The sequence below is a fragment of the Macaca thibetana genome, chromosome 15 (genome assembly GCF_024542745.1).
Source record: "Macaca thibetana thibetana isolate TM-01 chromosome 15, ASM2454274v1, whole genome shotgun sequence".
Classification (NCBI taxonomy): Eukaryota; Metazoa; Chordata; class Mammalia; order Primates; family Cercopithecidae; genus Macaca; species Macaca thibetana.
In genome coordinates this window covers 109,656,848-109,678,892 of record NC_065592.1, presented here as the reverse complement: position 1 = coordinate 109,678,892, position 22,045 = coordinate 109,656,848, and the positions used below count along the sequence as shown (strand labels likewise).

At 41.0% G+C, this 22,045-nt stretch overlaps 1 protein-coding gene across 3 annotated transcripts in view; it reads right to left on the bottom strand.

Moving 5' to 3' along the window:
• The window catches only part of FANCC (FA complementation group C), a 214,007-nt gene that overhangs the window by 44,410 nt on the left and 147,552 nt on the right, over positions 1 to 22,045 (bottom strand). For all 3 annotated transcript variants that reach the window (XM_050762294.1, XM_050762295.1, XM_050762296.1), the window contains one exon: positions 4,773 to 4,937. In XM_050762294.1, the coding sequence (XP_050618251.1) occupies positions 4,773 to 4,937 (165 nt within the window). The remainder of the gene's footprint in view (positions 1 to 4,772; positions 4,938 to 22,045) is intronic.

Here is a 22,045-nt window from a genome sequence, read left to right as displayed (position 1 = left end):
GTCACGCTCCAGAGGGCGCCCCGGAGGCCCGCACCCTTCACCGCGCTCCAGAGGGCGCCCCGGAGGCCCGCACCCTTCACCGCGCTCCAGAGGGCGCCCCGGAGGCCCGCACCCTTCGTCACGCTCCAGAGGGCGCCCCGGAGGCCCGCACCCTTCACCGCGCTCCAGAGGGCGCCCCGGAGGCCCGCACCCTTCACCTCGCCCCGGAGGGCACCCCGGAGGCGCGCACCCTTCACCGCGCTCCAGAGGGCGCCCCGGAGGCCCGCACCCTTCACCTCGCTCCAGAGGGCGCCCCGGAGGCCCGCACCCTTCGTCACACTCCAGAGGGCGCCCCGGAGGCGCGCACCCTTCGCCACACTCCAGAGGGCGCCCCGGAGGCCCGCACCCTTCACCGCGCTCCAGAGGGCGCCCCGGAGGCCCGCACCCTTCGTCGTCACGCTCCAGAGGGCGCCCCGGAGGCGCGCACCCTTCACCCCGCGCTCCAGAGGGCGCCCCGGAGGCCCGCACCCCCTTCAGGCCCGCACCCTTCGCTCCAGAGGGCGCCCCGGAGGCCCGCACCCTTCACCGCGCTCCAGAGGGCGCCCCGGAGGCCCGCACCCTTCGTCACACTCCAGAGGGCGCCCCGGAGGCCTGCACCCTTCGTCACACTCCAGAGGGCGCCCCGGAGGCCCGCACCCTTCACCGCGCTCCAGAGGGCAGACATGCTCTACCACCTGAGAGAGGGGAAAACAACCGCATTATTTCAACAAATGATATCAAACCAAAAAACAAAGAGGGATTGAAAGAGACTTGAAAGAACCTATAAACCAAAGGCAATGTGTAGATTTGAACTCTGATTCTAACAAATCAACTGGAAGAAAAATTCTAAGACAATCAGGATAATTTAATTCCTGACTAGACATGTGATGATAAGGAACTAATGTCAATTTTAAGATGTAATAATGGTATTGTACTTTTGTTTTTTTAAAATGCATTGTATAGCAAGGAAGGGTCTATATATGTAACAATTCTCCGATTTCTCACTGAAAGTATTTAAATAAAGAATTGGGCCGGTCACAGTGGCTCACGCCTATAATCCCAACATTTTGGGAGGCCAACACAGGCAGACTCCTTGAGTTCAGGAGTTTAAGACCAGCCTAGGCAACATGGTGAAATGCCGTCTCTACTGAAAATACAAAAAATTAGCCAGGCGTGGTGGCACACACCTGTGGTCCCAGCTACTTAGGAGGCTGAGGTGGGAGGATCACCTGAGCCTGGGAGTTTGAGACTACAGTGAGCCAAGACTGCACCACTGCACTCCAGCCTGTGTGACAGAGTGAGACCCCATCTCAAAAAAAAAAAAAAAGAAAACATAAATAGTATTAATAAATTGATTTAAAAGCCACAGTATTCTTAACAAAACGTCAGGTTTACAAGCAGTATCATTTTAAAATCACACTGCATGTATACCTTGAATTCAGAAATGTGAATGCTTTGGATCTCATTATCTGAGACTGAGAGGGCTCTGCAAATTACACCACACAGTGGATTCACAGTGTTTTCAAACGCTGCAGACAGAGCCACTCGTAACTTGGAGACATGACTACAGCAGTAGTCAGAGGCCATGCAACAATTTTCAAAGTGGGGTCCAAAGAACCCTTTCCAGAGAGGGAGGGAAGAACTGAGATGCATTAAAAGAAAAAAATCATTATTTAAAAAATTCTCATAATTTATCTTGGGCCTACATGGAAACATAAGAAATAAGTACACTTTGTTGGGGTTTGCAGTAATATATATTTTTTAATTTTGAAAACTTTTCTAATTTTTAAATTTTATCTAAGCTATTTTAGATAATTTTATTAGATATACATTTTTATGTATATATACAGCATATATTTTACTTACATATTTTAATACATATTTTAATTATTTTGTAATTTTACAATATTCTATTTGAAAAGTAACATTTATTAATAATGTATTTTCTTGTATTTAAGAATGGATCATTGGCTTTAATAAGGATTAAAAGATTCAGTTTCTCATCCTACAGATGTTTCATCAAGAAAAGATGAAACTGGCCGGGTGTGGTGGCTCCTGCCTGTAATCCCAGCACTTTGCGAGGCCGAGGCGGGTGGATCACCTGAGGTCAGGAGTTCGAGACCAGCCTGACCAACATGGAGAACCCTGTCTCTACTAAAAATACAAAATTAGCCAGGCGTGGTGGTGCATGCCTGTAATCCCAGCTACTCGAGAGGCTGCGGCAGGAGAATTGCTTGAACCTGGAAGGCAGAGGTTGTGGTGAGCTGAGATCGTGCCACCGTACTCCAGCCTGGGCAACGAGAGTGAAACTCTGTCTCCAAAAAAAAAAAAAAAAAGAAAGAAAGAAATCAAAGGAAAGAAAAGATGAAACTGGAAACTGACACATCAGAGAATTCTCTGACTCATGAGATGGAGACATCTGCTCCAGAGAAAGTGGGCTAAACTGTAAATAAAGACAAAAAATGTGAGGAAAGTTATTTTTCCCTTGCCTTTGCAGATGTTAATGATTTACCTTATTGTGTCTTATGCAACAATATTTCAAATACTATTATGGTGCAAGTTAACTGCCACATCGATTTGAGACCAATCATTCAGAATCTAAAGAAAAAAAATTAATTTAAATGCAGATGTGATAAATTAATATGTCACCAACAGAACTGTACTTCTGCCTTACAATAGAATCTCTGGACTTACTGTATTCCTTGTAGTTGTCTGGTATCAGCACCAGCTAAGCACAGAAGCTCTTTTATATGAAAGTTGGCCGCACACACAGTGGTAGGGAAATACTTAAATTACTGAATAACTATTTTGAATCTCCCCGTTTTTCCTGGAACAACCGTGTTGACGTTTGCACTGATAGCGCAAAAGCAACGGTGGGTAACACAGCTGCGTCTCAGTGGGAATCAGAGCAGAGACAGTCCTCACGCTACTCTTCACCACCACACACACACAGTAGAAACACTGCACTTTCACATACGAATGTTTGATGAAGCAGTTTATCATACTGATTTTATTAAACTGTTGCCCTCAAGGATACTTTTTAAAAAGAATTCTGTATGGTGAAAAGGAAAGTGTGTATAAAGCACTTCTGCTTCATAATAAAAAACGACGGTTGCCTGGAGAAAAGCACTCCACTTGTACACCTGCACAACTCTTTCAGCGGTAAACTCACCTGACCACTTTTTGTCATGCAAATTGACTTGAAAGAATGACTAGCAGACAGGCAGTGGTTAGTCACATTTTGGGATTAGACACATACTTTCTCAATAATTTGCAAAGTGACTCAGTCCCCTCAGGAAAACGACTGATAGTGTTTGTAGCCCATGATAAATATTAGCTTTTAAGCAGAAATTAGAATCTTGGAAAATCTATGTCCACCAACATAAGCTTGACAGCTTCCCAATACTTAAAGTCGTTTCTGATGAGGTGGCAGTAATGACTATAGGTTTTGATATTGCATAATGAAATATGTCAATGTTTGGAAGATATACATAACTCAATTAATGAAGATTTTCCAAATGAACCATGCAAAATGCTGCAAAATTATGTGTGTAGGCAAAAAAGATCCATTGAAAGTGCAAGACAGACCAATGGGTTTTAATGTAACAGAGTATGGAAAGTTAACTAATACAATTTCAGATTCCACACTGCAACTACCCTTTAAAAAAATGACCATTTTCAAATTTTGGTGAGCTATCAAAGCAGAATTATCTACAATGATCTGCGATGGCTATTAGAATATTCCCGCCTTTCCCAACTACTATCTATGTGGGACTGGATTTTCTTTATACACTTCAACCAAAACAACACATCCCACCAGAAGCAGATATGAGAATTCAGCAGCCTTAGGGCAGAAAATGAGACTTGCAAAAATGTAAAAACAATGCTGCTCCTGTCAAAATTTTTTTTTTTTTGCCTTGGAAAAGAGCATTGTCTTTCATGAAAATATGCTATTTGTGTTAACGTGTAATGAAATTATTTTTATTTTTTAAGTGAAGAAACACATTTTTTAAAATTTAGTTTCAAATATGATAAATATTAATAAGTGTTTAACAGATTTTAAAAAAAACTCTTGGGAATGTATGAACACAAAGAAGGAACAACAGATGTGGGGGCCTTCCTGAGAAAGGGTAGGAGGAAGGAGAGGAGCAGAAAAGGTAACTATTGGGTACTGGGCTTAATACCTGGGTGATGAAATAATATGTACAACAAACTCTATGACATGTGTTTACATATGTAACAAACCTTCACATGTACCCCCAAACCTAAAATAAAAGTTTAAAAAAAAATGCTTTGGGGACCTCAGTAATTTTTTTTTTTTTTTTGAGATAGAGTCTCACTCTGTTGCCCGGGTTGGAGTGCAGTGGCGCGACCTTAGCTCACTGCAACCTCCACCTCACAGGCTGAAGTGATCCTTCTGACTCAGCCCCCCTAGTAGCTGGGATTACAGACACACGCCACCACACTTGGCTAATTTTTGTATTTTTAGTAGAGATGGGATTTCGCCATGTTGGCCAGGCTGGTCTCAAACTCCCGACCTCAGGTGATCCACCCACCTTGGCCTCCCAAAGTGCTGGGATTACAGGTGTGAGCCACCATACCTGGCTGGGATACTCAGTAATTTTTAAGAGTATAAAGGGGTACTGAGACAAAAACGTTTGGACCCTGCTGTCGTATAGTCTTTCCAACACACCACAGCCTTCTAAGAAAAGGAAAAATGACGCAGGATGACAGGAGACATGAACACCACTTACAGCAAAATGGCCTCGTTTACAGCCTCAAAGAACTCTGGCTGGAGGATTTCCTGAGGTTCATGTCCGTGACAGACGAGCAAAGCCTCCACCAGGGGGTCAACATCTGGCAGGGTAATAAGTGGGACACAGACTCGTGATAGGGACGCCAATCGCTCGGGAGTCATTCTATGGAAGAAATAAGAAATAATCACCCAAATCTAAGAGCCACGCATAATTAAGGACATATAAAACCTTCATGCTAAAAAGGTCAACGACAGATCACCTGTTTTGCCTCTAAATAAAGAGAATGACTCTAACACCATCGATGAACACTTCTCTTTTATCCAATTCTTTAGGAAGACATCTTTTAGCTGCCAATGCTGTTTCAGTGTCATTCATGGTCAGAACTTTGTTCTTTATATCCACAGGCACTTAATATGTCCAAAACACAACTCCTGAAATCCCTTCCCGGTGTTCCCTTTCCCCAGTGCCATCTCGTTTGCTCAGGCTCAAATGCTGATTCCTGCCTTTCTCTCAGGCCCCTCAACTGATGCATCAGTGAATACCAGCAACACGTCCGACCTCTTCTGAACGCCTCCATCACTGCCCTCCTACGTGGACAGTAACCCACCACCTCCAGCCTCTGGACTTCTTGCTTCTGCACTCACTCCTGTAGTTTAACATCAGAACACTTCCAGCACCCCTTTAAAAATTCAGATCACAACACTTGTCTGCTCAAAGCTTTGCAATGGCTTCCCACCTCATGCAGAGAATAAGCAATGTCTTTCACTAGCCAGCAAGTCCTTCCGCGGTGGGTCCCCGTCTGTTTCACTGACTTCATCTCCTTCCACTCTTACCTTTGTCTTTTCTGCCTCTGACTGCCCCAAGTAAGGTCCTGCGGTCCCCAGTTGCAGCTCAAATGTCCGTTTGTTAAGTGAGGTCTTCTCTGATCATCCCATGTCACTATACTGTCTACCATGTGTGGCAATTTAAATGTAAATGAATTAAAATGAAATTAAAAATCCAGCTCAACTGCACTAGTCACAGCTGAAGTGCTCAACAGCTATGGGCGGCTGGCGGCTACAGTCCCGAACAGCACACACGTACAGGATGTGCCTGGGACCATGTACAGGATGCGCCTAGGACCACACAAAGCACCGCTGGACACTGGAGCTTCACGCGCCCTCCTACCCGTGCTTTACTTCTCTTCCTGGTACCTTTCACCATCTGACCTATACGGTATTCCCTTGTAGTACTCATGGTTCGCTTCCTCCTGAGAGGGCAGAAGGTCTATGATGGCAGGCAGCTTCTCCTACTTTGCCCACCACTCTATTCCTAGCACCTAGGGACAACTCCTCACACACAGCACATGCTCAACAAATCCATCTCCAGTGCAGTGAACGATAAATAAAATGAAAGTTCTGGGTGGACCCTATTCAACGTTTTTCTAGGTATTTTCATATGTAATTGTAAATACAGAAATTTAGTCTTGTGTTTTGTGAAACACAAATGGCACCACAGTGTAGAGCATATAGCTGTCCCTCATTCTTAAAAACTTGCTGCCTATTATTAAAACACACATGTTCTGTAATTTAACAATGCCACTATCAGTAGGCACTGAGGCTGTTTCTGGTTTTTCACTATTCAAACAGGGCTGTGGCGCTACCCTTGCCCATGCCTGTCTGTGCCCACGTGTGAGAACTTGCATATTAAATTGCCTTCCAAGGCCAGGGGCGGTAGCTCACACATGAAGTCCCAGCACTTTGAGAGGCTGAGGCAGGCAGATCGCTTGATCCCAGAAGTTCAAGACCAGCCTGGGTCACATGGAAAAACCCCATCTCTACAAAAAATACAAAAACTAGCTGGGTGTGGTGGTGCGTGCCTGCAGCTGCAGCTACTCGGGGGACAGAGGTGGGAGGTTGCTCGAGCCCAAGAGGTCAAGGCTGCAGTGAGCTGTGTTCACACACTGCACTCCAGCCTGGGAGACAGAGCGAGACCCTGTCTCAAAAAAAAAAAACAAAAAACAAAAAACACACACACACAGACACACACACAAAAATGCCTTGCAAAAGACCAATTTACTTTTCCACCCCTTCCAATGATATCATTTTTTGTTTCTATTTCTCAAAAATTTAACGAACAAAAATTGCTATTTCATTGCCTTAATTTGCATTTTCCTGATAACTTGTGAGACAGTAATTGTTACCCACTTGTATTTACTCTTCAGAGAATTTTATGTATTTGTGTATCATTGTCCTATTTGTTCATTTAATACCTATTTATTGATCCCCTATTGTAGTCAAGGCTCTGTTTGAGGTGTACGTGATACAGATGCAAAGATGACAAGGTCTCATCAGGGACAGGAGCAATATAATGCCAGATGATACTGAGTATCATGCTGAAAAGAATACTCAGAAGTGACAGAAATTTACCAAGAAGGTGACATGTGAGCAGTGCTCTGAAGGAAGTACATGAACAAGCCACATATGTATCTGGGAGGAAAACACTGCAGACAGATGAAAAGCAAATGCAAAGGCCCTCAGCATCTGAAAACAGCGACAGGGGACCCACGTGGTCACACCCAGTGAAAACAGCGGGGGGACCCACGTGGTCACACCCGGTGAAAACAGCGAGGGGACCCACGTGGTCACACCCGGTGAAAACAGCGAGGGGACCCACGTGGTCACACCCGGTGAAAACAGCGAGGGGACCCACGTGGTCACACCCGGTGAAAACAGCGAGGGGATCCACGTGGTCACACCCGGTGAAAACAGCGAGGGGACCCACGTGGTCACACCCGGTGAAAACAGCGAGGGGACCCACGTGGTCACACCCAGTGAACCAGGGAGGATGGCGGAAAGGCTTCTGTAGATCACTGTAGGGGGCCTGCATATTCTTTTTTAAAAAACTTTTTTCATTTTTATGAAATTAATAAATGCAACTATATTTTTTAAATTTAGAATATGTATTTACTTTTAAATTTTTATTTCAATAGCTTGTGGGTAAAAGTAGTTTTCTGTTACATGGATGAATTGTATAGTGGTGAATTCTGAGTTTTTTGAGACGGAGTCTCGCTCTGTCTCCCAGGCTGGAGTGAGTGGCTCAATCTCGGCTCACTGCAAGCTCCGCCTCCCAGGTTCACGCCGTTCTCCTGCCTCAGCCTCCCGAGTAGCTGGGACTACAGGCGCCGCCACCACGCCCGGGTAATTTTTTTGTATTTTTAGTAGAGACGGGGTTTCACCGTGTTAACCAGGATGGTCTCGATCTCCTGACCTGTGATCCGCCCATCTCGACCTCCCAAAGTGCTGGGATTACAGGCTTGAGCCACCGCGCCCGGCCGAATTCTGACATCTTAATGTGCCCTCGCCCGAGTAGATTGCACCTAATGTGTAGTTTTTTATCACTAGCCCCCATCCCACCCTCTTCCCGCTTCTGACTCTCTGAAGTCCATTATGTCACTCTGTATGCCAGCAATGTCCAATCTTTTTGGCTTCCTTCTTTTTGGAAAAATAATTGTCTTGGGTTACACACTAAATACACTAATACCAACGATAGTTGATGCGCTTAAAAAAATCGCAAAAAACCTCAATGCTTTAAGGAAGTTTACAGATTTGTTTTGGGCAGCATTCAAAGCTGTCCTGGGCCGCATGCAGCCACGGGCCATGGGTTCGACAAGCTTGCTGTGTGTCTCTGTGTACTCATAGCTTAGCCCTCACTAATAAGTGAGAACAGTTTGTGATTTTCCACTCCTGTGTTACTTCACTTAAAATAATGGCCTCCAGCTCCATTCAAGCTGCAGCAAATGATATTATTTTGTTCCTCTGAATGGCTGAGTAGTGTATATATACCACATTTTCTTTCTCCACTGATTGCTGGATGGGCACTTATGTTGGTTCCACATCTTTGCAATTGTGAACTGTGCTGCTGTAAAACTACATACGCAAATGTTTTCATTTTTTTCTAGAAAGACACCTTTTCCTTTGGGTAGATAACCAGTAGTGTAATTGTTGGATCAAGCAGTAGATCTGCTTTCAGCTTTGTAAGGAATCTCCACACTGCTTTCCACAGAGGTCGCACCAATTTACATTCCCACCAGCAGGTATGTGTTCTCTTTTCCCCACATCCACGCCAACATCTATTGTTTTTTGACTTTAAACATGGCCATTCTTGCGGGAGTCAGGTGGTGTCTCATTGTGGTTTTAATTTGCATTTCCCTGATGATTCGTGATGTCCAGCATTTTTTCACATGCTTGGCCATCTGTACATCTTTTGAGAAATGTCTATCATGTCCTTTGCCCACTGTTTGATGGGATTGCTTTTTTCTTGCTGATTTGAGTTCCTTGTAGATTCTGAATACTAGTCCTTTGTCAGATGCATAGTTTGCAAATATTTTCTCCCACTCTGTTGGCTGTTTACTCTGCTGATTATTTCTTTGATGTAACTGCTTTAAATGGTCAAATAGTTATTCAAAGCTAATGAAAATAGCAGCTTTTGAAAGGGCATTCCTATCCCCATTTTCTGATATCCAGAAATAACTACTTTCAACCCTAATTAATTCTTTAGTACTTCAGTGTGTTGTCTGTTGTTCAATACAAATTGTAACATCAAATTTGTAGTGGGAGGGCTGGGTGTGGTGGCTCATACCTGTAATCCTAGCACTTTGGGAGGCCGAGGAGGGCAGATCACCTGAGGTCAGGAGTTTGAGACCAGCCTGACCAATATGGTGAAACCCCACCTCTACTAAAAATACAAAAATTATCCAGGCAGGGTGGTGGGCGCCTATAGTCCCAGCTACTCAGGAGGCTGAGACAGGAGAATTGCTTGAATCCAGGAGGCGGAGGTTGCAGTGAGCCGAGATCACACCACTGCACTCCAGCCTGGGCAACAGAGCAAGACTCTGTCTCAAAAAAAGAAAAGAAAAGAAAAATTGTAGTGGGAGATCCATCAGATTACGGAGAAAAGAGAAGTCCAGGATGTTTCTGATAGGAACGTAAATAAATAAGCACAAACACTTTGGAGAACAACTGGTAGCAACGTGCTACCATTTCTTCTTACAGGTTAGGGAGACGAACAGAACTGTTTGTAAAAGGTAGATTCGATCTTGCTGTGAATTTGTACAGAAATGAATAAATGATGATTTATTTACAGAATGGAATGCTATATGGCAGTTTAAATGAATAAACTAGACCTACATTATCTGAATATGTAAATCTCAAAAACTGAATGAAGAAAGCAGGTTGCATAAAGATATCCACAATACACCATCCTTATGTAAAGTTTTAAAACACTCACAGCAAAATGTGAAGTAAAAGTGTTAAAACATGACAAGAAAAATCTACACCAACTTCTTGGGCATGCTTGCTCCAGCAGGGAGAAAAAAGAAATGGAACAGGAGAAGGATGCTTCAGCCTCTAATTGAAACATTTTATTTTCTTAAAAATATCAAATATATGTATTAATAAAATGTTAGCACTGTAAAACCTGGGCAATGGGCACACAGTTTTTCCACGTCATAAGTGTTTTATAATTAAACTTTTAAAAAACTAAAATACAATGTTAACTAGTAAAATACTGAAAATGAAAATATTCATGCTAGGCATGGTGGCTCATGTCTGCAATCCCAGAACTCTGGAGGTTAAGGCAGGTGGATTGGTTGAGCCCAGGAGTTTGAGACTAGCCTGGGCAACATGGTGAAACCCTGCCTCTACAAAAAAATACAAAAATTAGGTGGGCGTGGTAGTGCACACCTGCAGTCCCAGCCACTTGGGAGGCTGAGGTGGGAGGATGGCTTCAGTCCAGGAGGTGGAGGTTGGGGTGAGCTGAGATCATGTCACTGCACTCTGGCCTGGGCAACAGAGCAAGACCCTGTCAAAAAAAGAAATGAAAGAGAGAGAGAGAGACAAAGGAGAGAGAGAAAAGAGAGAGGGGAGGGGAATGGAAGAATGTGGAAAGGAAGGAAGGGGAAGGGAGGGAAGGTGAGGGAAGGGAGGGAAGGTGAGGGGAGGAGAGGGAGGAGAGGGGAAGAGAGAGGAGGGGAGGGGAGGGGAGGGGAGGGGAGGAAGGGAGGGAGGGAAAAGAAAATATTCATAATAAAGGGGTTACTTCCTGCCTCGGGTTCTTATTTCCAAATAGCAAAAGTAACTCATTAAAAAATAATCATCTTTAATCAGCCTTAAACTGCTTAGTATTTATTTCCCTCTGGAGTATTTTTTCCCCTTTATTTACATCTTTTTTGTACTCTTCCCATTATTTGATTGTAATGGTCTCTTTTCAGGGTATTGCTATACAATTATTTGTGCTTTTCATTTTCTCACCCTCGGACAGAAGACAAGCAGTTGAGAAAGGTTTCTAAAGTCTCCTGGACCACAATTAAAAGACTCTGCTGGATGGTATCAGCTGACACAATCTTCTTTTCTCTTTCTTTTTTGAGACAGGGTCTTGCTCTGTCACCCAGGCTAGAGTGCAGTGGTGCAATCTCGGCTCACTGCAACTTCGACCTCCCCAGGCTCAAGTGATCCTTCCACCTCAGCCTCCATAGTAGCTGGGATTACAGGTGCTTGCCACCACACCTGGCTAATTTTGGTTTTTTTTTTTCTTGTAGAGATGGGGTTTCTCCATGTTGCCCAGGCTGGTCTCAAACTCCTGGGTTCAAGTAATCCTCCCACCTTGGCCTCCCAAATTGCTGGGATTACAGGTGTGAGCCATTGTGCCCGGGCTGAGACAACTTTTATAGATTAAAAACTTGCCTTTGTGCCATATTGTGCCACTTTGGAAGAGGTTTATTCTCTAGTTCATAATTGGTTTTGTTGTTGTTGTTGTTAAGAATGCCTGCTTTTCAAAAGTAATATGAACAAATTCCCTGGCACAGAGCAAAGTCCACTGATGGATGTCCATGCTGGCATCCCAGCTGGCAGGAGTAGCAAGGATAAAATGGGAATGAATTTAGTTAGCAGTTCAGGATATTCCTAGTCAAAGCAAACCTATGATACAATCAGTAAAATTCTTAACTGAATTTACTAAGAATGCAAGATGCCTGTGCCAGTAGAGTACTCCCTGTAAACCAACACACCTGATACATTCCTCATTTGCTCTACTGAATGATGTTTAGAATCTTTTCTTTAAAGAATTTTAGAACTCAACAAGATAAATTTTTTCCAGGTACTTTTCTGAATGTGTTGAGCCCTTATACATAGTTTTTAAGGTAATTCAATCTCTTGGACTAAGTTCATTTATACCTATCAGAAGATTGAATTTAAAAAGCAATTTGATGCCTAACATGCTTTTTGAGCCTTTTTAGTAGCTTTTGTGTTCACCATTCATAAAATTTTAACTTGGATTCCTAAAAGCTTGTGTGAGAACCAAAACTTTTTAAGTCCACAGTTCTCCAGTGAATTGCAAATTCTGACAAGTGTGTTCTCCTATCTCAAGTGGACGCCGGTTTAATGAAATCAGGGAACAGAATGGCACCATGATAACATTTGCAAAACAGCTGCCAACCACACTGGAGCCATTAAAATTTTTGCCATCATTAATCATAACAATTAAAACAGGTATCATAATACTACCTAACTTTCTACTACACATCTGAAGTTCTCTGTCCATTTTTAAGATTCACAAATTGAAACAATTAAATCAGAACACAGTGTAAGAGGCAAACTACTTTCTGGTATACGCTTAAAGTCAGGACAGTCCCATCCACCTATGAATCCTAGTTTCTAATTCCTTTCCTTTCACAAGTATGACTTCAAATGTCCAAGCAGCCAAGAGAACCCAAACTTAAGCACCATAGAAACAATGCTATGCTGTTTTTCTGGGTTTTTTTTTTCCTTCAAGAAGGCATGTATGCATTTATTTTTTCTTATTTTTTAGCACTTGAGTGTTTAACGTTCATTTCCAAAGATTCAAAAAGTCTCACAGAAAATAGAGAAATTGATCTCATAACTTCAGATGCATGCGATCGCCAGAGGAACAACAAAAAAAAAGTGGGAAAATTAGCTTACTTTCTCTTTGTATTATTTTTAGAGGCCTGATAAATTGTGTCATAGGGCTTTAAATAGAGTTTCACTTGCCACCAAGTAAAGTCAACAATTCAGTGACAGAATGTTTAAATTCTATCCTGTTCTTTGCTATAAACCATCGAGAAGGAGCAGCATTCTGAGCATTGTCAGCTTATCCTGTAGCCCTATGGTTTCGGGGCAGATGGTTTGGAAGCTACAATACAACCACACAGGAAGGATGTTCCCAGCAGTATATGGTTACTGTCCAGCCTTCTGCAGTTGAATTCTTGTGCAGAAACTATTGGGAAGTGCTGCTCTGGCAACCAGTCAAGACTTAATGCTGAGTGCAATTCAATCTGGAAAGCGCTGATAACTCTCCACTTGAACCTGGGTCTCCGCACTCTGACAAGCTTCAGACCAAAAAAGGAGCCGTGAAGGCTGTCTGCACCTTGAAGTTTCTGGAAGGTTATCAGTTGGGTTGCCCGAATTTTGGTATACCCAGGAACTATCTGTCCTCATGAGATTTTTAAATTTTTCAGAAAAATTATCCTGGATCGTTTCCAGCCTAATTAGAAGATACAATCTGCAGCCATGAGCTGCAGTACTTGATAAATGTCCCCAGCACCACAGTCTTTCCACTCACTCAGTCCCCAGTAATAATCTCTGACTCTTCTCATTTCCTCTTTTCAGATAATGAGAGAAAAGTTGCACTTAGAGATCTTTTAGGGAGGAGGACTGATGAGTCAGGATGGAGACCTGCCTGCCTATCTGAGAGGCTACACGAGTGATGCACACAGGCAACTCTCAGCCTACCTTTCAATTGTACAAACATCCATCCAGCCCTAACTCTATGCAATACATTCTGCTAGGCTATGTGCAGAGTATACACCTTCACACACAACCCCACACACCTCTTCCTCTACCAGCCCACCCGCTAAGCTCATAAATTCCAAAAATTTAAGATACTTACAACTCACGCTAAATGTGTCTCTTTGTTAACAACTTAGATGATGGACTCAAAAACACATGAATTAATTTTAGATCTAAAACCATCTTGGTGGTAAGAGAACGATGATAAAGCACTGTGGAAGGTAAACGTTGAAAGGATTATCTGCCACTTAAGAAAGTGGTAGAGAACAGGAAGTACAATTTAGAAAAGGTGAATATTTGAGGAGAAAAGACAAACTGTTCACACAAAATAGATCACTATGGGTAGTTTGACAAAAAATTATCTTCATGAGAATTTACTATTATCAAGAAAATAATACAGCTAAACTATTAACGATTTATAGGAATTCATCAACAAAAATAAAAACCGTAAATAAAATTCTATCATGTCACCATACAGTATTCAGATCGTTACTAGGGACTGATACGCAGTTATGGGAACTGCTTCTAAAGAAGTCGTGTAGAGCAGCATTTCTCGTACTTCCAGAGAGTACGTCTGGACAGGTGTTTTAAAAAACTCGTATTTCTTGGTCTCTCCCCAAGGGATGTTGATGCTGCTGATTCGTAGGGCCACACTTTTGAGTAAGTTCTGGTGGAGAACTGCTACACATCCCGAGGACTGAAAGGCAAGACCTAGGAAGAATGCTGATGCTCATAATCTACTCAAAGAGAAAATAAGATGAAAATATAACCTAAGAGACTGAATCAAGTAATGAACTAAGAACACGGATGTCCTAGCATTCTTGCTATACTCCCAACTCCTAGAAATGATGGAAGAATTTTTCACTTTTTAAAATTATACTTTAAATTCTAGGGTACATGTGCACAATGTGCAGGTTTGTTACATATGTATACATGTGCCATGTTGGTGTGCTGCACCCATTAACTCGTCATTCACATTAGGTATTTCTCCTAATGCTATCCCTCCCCCCTCCCCCTACCCCACGACAGGCCCTGGTGTGTGATGTTCCCCTTCCTGTGTCCAAGTGATCTCATTGTTCAATTCCCACCTATGAGTGAGAACATGCGGTGTTTGCTTTTCTGTCCTTGTTGAGAGTTTGCTCAGAATGATGGTTTCCAGCTACATTCATGTCCCTGCAACGGACATGAACCCACCCTTTTTATGGCTGCATAGTATTCCATGGTGTATATGTGCCACATTTTCTCAATCCAACCTATCATTGATGGACATGTGGGTTAGTTCCAAGTCTTTGCTACTGTGAACAGCGCCACAATAAACATACGTGTGCATGTGTCTTTATAGCAGCATGATTTATAATGCTTTGGGTATGTACCCAGTAATAGGATAGCTGGATTAAATGGTATTCCTAGTTCTAGATCCTTGAGGAATTGCCACACTGTCTTCCACGAATGAAGCAATTTACACTCCCACCAACAGTTAAAAGCATTCCTATTTCTCCACATCCTGTCCAGCATCTGTTGTTTCCTGACTTTTTGATGATCACCATTCTAACTGGTGTGAGATGGTATCTCATTGTGGTTTTGATTTGCATTTCTCTGATGGCCAGTGATGATGAGCATTTTTTCCATGTGTCTGTTGGCTGCATAAATGTCTTCCTTTGAGAAGTGTCTGTTCATATCCTTGGCCCATTTTTTGATGGGGTTGTTTTTTTCTTGTAGATTTGTTTAAGTTCTCTGTGGATTCTGGATATTAGCCCTTTGTCAGATGGGAAGATTGCAAAAATTTTCTCCCATTCTGTAGGCTGCCTGTTCACTCTGATGGTAGTTTCTTCTGCTGTGCAGAAGCTCTTTAATTAGATCTCATTCGTCAATTTTGCCTTTTGTTGCCATTGCTTTTGGTGTTTTAGTCATGAAGTCCTTGCCCATGCCTATGTCCAGAATGGTATTGCCTAGGTTTTCTTCTAGGGTTTTTATGGTTTTAGGTCTAACATTTAAGTCTTTAATCTATCTTGAATTAGTTTTTGTATAAGGTGTAAGGAAGGGATGCAGTTTCAGCTTTCTACATACGGCTAGCCAGTTTTCCCAGCACCATTTATTACATAGGGAATCCTTTCCCCATTTCTTGTTTTTCTCAGGTGTGTCAAAGATCAGATGGTTATAGATGTGTGGTATTATTTCTGAGGCCTCTGTTCTGTTCCATTGGTCTACCTCTCTGTTTTGGTACGTACCATGCTGTTTTGGTTACTGTAGCCTTGTAGTACAGCTTGAAGTCAGGTAGTGCAATGCTTCCAGCTTTATTCTTTTGGCTTAGGATTGTCTTGGCGATGCGGGCTCTTTTTTGGTTCCACATGAACTTCAAAGTAGTTTCTTCCAATTCTGTGAAGAAAGTCATTGGTAGTTTGATGGGGACGGCATTGAATCTATAAATTACCTTGGGCAGTATGGCCATTTTCACAATATTGATTCTTCCTATCCATGAGCATGGAATGTTCTTCCATTTGGTTGTGTCCTCTTTTATTTCATTGAGCAGTGGTTTGTAGTTCTCTTTGAAGAGGTCCTTCACATCCCTTTTAAGTTGGATTCCTAAGTATTTTATTCTCTTTGTAGCAATTGTGAGTGGTAGTTCACTCATGGTTTGGCTCTCTGTTTGTCTGTTATTGGTGTATAGAAATGCTTGTGATTTTTGCACACTGATTTTGTATCCTGAGACTGCTGAAGTTGCTTATCAGCTTAAGGAGATTTTGGGCTGAGACAGTGGGGTTTTCTAAATATACAATCATGTCAATGATGGAAGAGTTTTTACAATTAAATATATAATACTGTAAAATGGGGGCTTTTGGTGACCCACAAATTCTGAGAAAAGCTTGGCTTGGTAGGTAGGTGGGATATTTTTGAAGGAAATACCACCACCCTAAAAGCTTGCAAGAGAGGACTACTATAAAAGAGTTACTTTGGGGGTGAATTCAAGGAGCAGGGGGCAAACCAACAGCCAGCTGCCAAGGCCTTATATACTCTTTTTCTTATCCACTGTCTTTAGGCAAGAGATAACGGAAATGTCCTGACTCCAAAAGGAAGGAGGAATGAGGCCTGGAAGGAGACGCCAGTCCCAAATGGCTATCAACCTCCAGGAAATATGGGAGTCCTCCAAGGCCCGAAATACAATTTATTGGCAACCTCAATCAAGACCACCTCTTGATCCTTCCATAATTATTGGAGGCTACAATAAACAGAGCACTAATAGAGAGACTAATGAGGAATCCCAAGTTCCAGGAAGACCAGATTGTTCTGCAAAGTGGTTGTGCCTATTTAAGTTCCCATCAGCAACCTCCTGAAGCTCACCATAACCTAATGGATGTCTAACTGATGTTGTAGTTTACACTTTCCTGAAAATGCACAGAAAAGCTCATAGACCAGTTTTAAATTGTGGTAAAAAAACACATTAACATAAAATTTACCATTTTAACCATTTTTAAGTGTACAGTACAGCAGTGTTAACTATATGTCCTTACGTGCAACAGATCTCTAAAACGTTCATATCTTGCAAAACTAAAACTCTATACCCATTGAACAACTCCCATTTCCCCCTTCCTCCCATCCCAAGGTAACCACTATTCTACTTTGTTTCTTTTTTTTTTTTTTTTTTTTTGAGACGGAATCTTGCTCCATCACCCAGGCTGGAGTGCAGTGGCACGACCTCAGCTCACTGTAACCGCCGTCTCCCAGGTTCAAGCAATTCTCCAGACTCAGCCTCCTGAGTAGCCGGAATTACAGGCACGTGCCACCACACCCAGCTAATTTTTGTATTTTTAGTAGAGATGGGGTTTCGCCGTGTTGACCAGGCTGGTCTCGAACTCCTGACCTCCGGTGATCCGCCCGCCTTGGCCTCCCAAGGTGTTGGGATTACACGTGTGAGCCACTGCTCCTGGCCTTAGCTTCTGTTTCTACAAGTTTGACTACTTTAGATACCACACATAAGTGTAAGTAATCATGCAGTATTTGCCTTCTGTCACTAGTTTACTTCTTTCATACACACTGTAGCATATGACAGGACTTCCTTCTTTTCTAAGGTGGAATACTCTTCCAGTGTGTATATATACCATATTTTCTTCACTCATTCGTCCGCTGATGGACATACAGGTTGCTTCCACCTCTTGGCTCTTGTAAATAATGCTCAATGAACATGGGTGTGTAAATATCTCTTAGAGATCTTGTTCCCAATTATTTGGAAATATACACAAATATGGGATTGCTGGATCATTTAGTAGTTCTATTTTTAGTTTTTTAAGGAAACTCCATACTGTTTTCCATAGTGACTGTACTAGTTTAACATTCCTAGCAACAGAGTACAAGGGTTCCAAGTACTCCATATCCTCATCATTTGTCTTTTTCTCTTTCTTCTTTTCATAGTGGTCATTCTAATAGGTGTGAACTGGTATTTTATAATGGTTCTGATTATCATGTCCCTGATAACTGGTGATGTTGGGCATCTTTTCATATGCTTGTTGGTCATTCGTATATATTCTTTGGAGAAATGTCTATTCAAGTCTTTGATCTATTTTTAAACTGGATTATTTTGCTGTTATTAAGTTGCAGGAGTTCTCTGTATATTCTGGATATTAACCACTTATCCAGATATAAGGTTTGAAAATATTTTCTCCCATTACATATGCTGCTTTTTAATCTGTTGTTTCCTTTGTTGCACAGACATTTAAAAAATTCATGTAGTCCTATTTGTCTATTCTTGCTTTTCTTGCCTGTGCATTTGGTGTCATATCCAAGAAATTATTGCCAAGTTCAATGCCATGACACTTTTCCCCTATAGTTTCAGGTCTTACGTTTAGGTCTTTAATCTATTTTGAGTTAGTTTCTATATAAAATGTAAGGTAAGGGTTCAAATTTGTTTTCTGAATGTGTATATCCAGTTTTCCCAACACCAATTATTGAAGGGACAATCTTTTCCCAATCTTGTAGACAGGATACCCTTGTCAAAGACCATTTGATCATATATGTGAAGCCTTATTTCTGGGCTCTCTATTCTGTTTTATTGGTCAATATGTCTGCCTTTATGCCAGTACCACACTGTTTTGATTACTGTGGCTTTGTAATATGCTTTGAAAAAAGGAAGTATGAGGCCTTCACCATGTTTTTCTTTCTCAAAATCATTTTGGTTACTTGGGGTACTTTGAGATTCTATATATATTAAAGGATTCTTTTTCTATTTCTGTAAAAAAATAAAAATAAAAACCACACACCACTGACATTTTGATAGAAATAACACTGGAACCTGGAGATTGCTTTGGGTAATACGGGCATTTAAAATACTAAGTATAGGCTGGGTGCAGTGACTCATGCCTGTAATCCCAGCACTTTGGGAGGCCGAGGCAAGTCGATCACCTGAGGTTGGGAGTTCAAGACCAGTATGACCAACATGGAGAAACCCCATCTCTACTAAAAATACAAAATCATCTGGGTGTGATGCCGGGCACCTGTAATCCCAGCTACTCAGGAGGCCAAGGCAGAAAAATCACTTGAATCCAGGAGGTGGAGGTTGAGGTGAGCCGAGATTACGCCACTGCACTCCAGCCTGGGCAACAAGAGTGAAACGCCATCTCAAAAAAAAAAATAACTCATCTATGAACACACGATATCTTTTTATTATGTCTTATGTAATATATTTTAGCGATGTATAGTTTTCACTGTACAAATCTTTCACCTCCTTAATTGCTTATTCCTAAATATTTTATTCTTTTTGGTGCTATTGTGAGTAGGACTGTTTTTAAACTTCCTTTTTGGGTTGTTCTTATTAATGTATAGAAACGCAACTGGTTTCTATTCTCTATTTTATTTATTTCTGCTCTAATCTTTATTAGTCTCTCCCTTCTAACTTTAGGTTTAGTTTGTTCTTCTTTTTCTAGTTGCTTGAAGTGTAAAGTTAGGTTTCTGATTTGAGATCCTTCTTACATTTTTTTTCTTCCTTCAAAAGCATGTACACCTTCTTCTTTTTTAATGCAGGCATTTACCACTATAAACTTTCTGCTTAGAACTGCTTTTGCTGCATCCCATAGGTTGTGATATGTTGTGTTTTCATTTTCATTTGTCTCAAGTTATTTTCTACGTTTCTTGTGATTTGTTCTTTGACCCATTGGTTGTTTAAGAGTGTGTTAATTTCCACATATTTGTGAATTTTCCAGTTTTCCTTTTGTTATTGATTTCCATTCCCTTGTGGTCAAAAAAAATAGTTACTATGATTTCAGTCTTCTTAAATTTGCTAAGACTTGTTCTGTGGCATAACATGTGGTCTTTCCTAGAGAATGTTCTATATGTGCTTGAGAAGAGCATATATTCTGCTGTTATTGGGTAGAATGTTCTGTATATGTCTATTAGGTCCAATTGGTCTACAGCATTATTCAAGTTCTATTTTCTTATTGATCTTCAGTCTGGTTAATCAATCTGTTATTAAAAGTGGGGAGGTGAAATCTCCTATTATTATTGTGTAACTGTCTCTTTCTCCCTTCAATTCTATTGGTATTTGCTTCATATATTTGGATGCTCTGTTAAGTGCATATATTATTGTAATTGTTGTATCTCCCTCAACTGACTCTTTTATTATTATATAATCTTTTTCTTTGTCTCTTTTGATAGCTTTCTGATACAAGTATAGCTATGCCTGCTCTATTTTGGTTACCATTTGCATGATTATCTATTTTTCCATCTTTTCATTTTCAGCCAATGTATCAAGTGAGTCTCTTGCAGCTAGAATATAGTTGGATCTTGTTTTCTGATCTATTTTGCTACTCTACATCTTTTGAATGGGGTGTTTAATTCATGTTCACCTAAAGTAATTACTGATAGAGAAGGACTTACTATTGCCATTTTGTTGCTTTCCATATACCTTGTAGTTATTCTGTTCACGATTTTCTCTTATTCCCTTCCTTTGAGTTTCATTGATTTTTTCATAGTGACATGCTTTGATTTCCTTCTCATTTTCCATTGTGCATCTCCTACAGGTATTTTCTTGTTGTTACCATGGGCATTACATTAAACATCTTAGAGTTATAACAACCTAACAAGACAACTTCAATCACATACTAAAACACTACTCATTTACATTTCCCTCCCCAGTTTATGTTATCAATATCACAAATTACATCCTTTTCTATTTTGTATTTATCAACACTGTTTAACATTTTTTATGCTTTTAAGTTCTATATCAGAATTAAAAAGTGAGTTATGTACACTCAGCCCTCTATATCTATGGGTTCTGTATCCATGGATTCAACTAAATCATAGATCAAAAATATAGTATTTGCAGGATGTAGAACCTAAAGATTGACTATTTATATCTGTAAGTTCCATACAGTTTACTGTGGGACTGGAGCATCTATAGATTTTGATGTGTGGGAAGTCCTGGAACCAATCCTCTGTGGATACCAAGGGACAACTGTACTATACAACACAGTATTATAAGATTTTGTGTTTGTCTATATGTGTACATTTATCAGAAGCCTTTATATTTTTGTATGCTTCCACATTGCTAATATTCCTTCATTTCAACTTGAAGGACTCCCTTTAGCAATTCTTGTAAGGCAGGTCTAGTGATGAACTCCTTCAGCTTTTGTTATCTGGGAATGTCTTTACTTCTTCATTTTTGAAGGATGATGCAGTCCAGATGCAGTATTCTTGGTTGGAAGGGTTTTTTGTTTTGTTTTGTTTCCTCCTTGGCTCTTTGAATGTATCATCCCACTCCCTTCTCGCCTGTAATATTTCTTCTGAGAAATGCACTGATAATATTATGGAACCTTCCTTATACATGATACGTCACTTTTTTCTTGTTGCTTTCAAGGTTATGTCTTTAACTTCCAACATTTCGATTTTTGTGTATGTTGGTGCGGGCCTCTTTGGGTTCATTCTTTGGAGTCCTTTGAGCTTCTTAAATTCGGATATCCAATTCCTTCCTAATATTTGGGAAGTTTTCACCATTATTTCTTCAAGTAAGTTCTCTGCCCCTTTCTCTCTTATTCTAGGACTCCCATAATGTGTATATTGTTCCATTTGATGTTGTTCCACAAGCGTCTTAGGCTTTCTTGACTTTCCTTCATTCTTTTTTCTGTTTCTCTGACTTAATAATTTCACATGATTTGTGTTTAAGTTTTCTCTTTCTTCTGTTTGATCAAGTCTACTGCTGAACCTTTCTAGTAAGTTTTTCAATTCACTTATTGAGTATCTTTAGCTCCAGAATATCTGTTCGGTTCTTTTTTAGTTTCTATCTCTTTGTTGATAGTCTCATTTTGTTCATGTATTGTTTTCCTGATTTAATTTAGTTGTTCATCTGTGTTCTCTTGTAGTGCCTTGAGACCCCTTAAGACAATTATTTCAAATTCTTTGTCAGGTAATGCATAGATCTCTGTTTCTTTAGGGTCTGTTTCT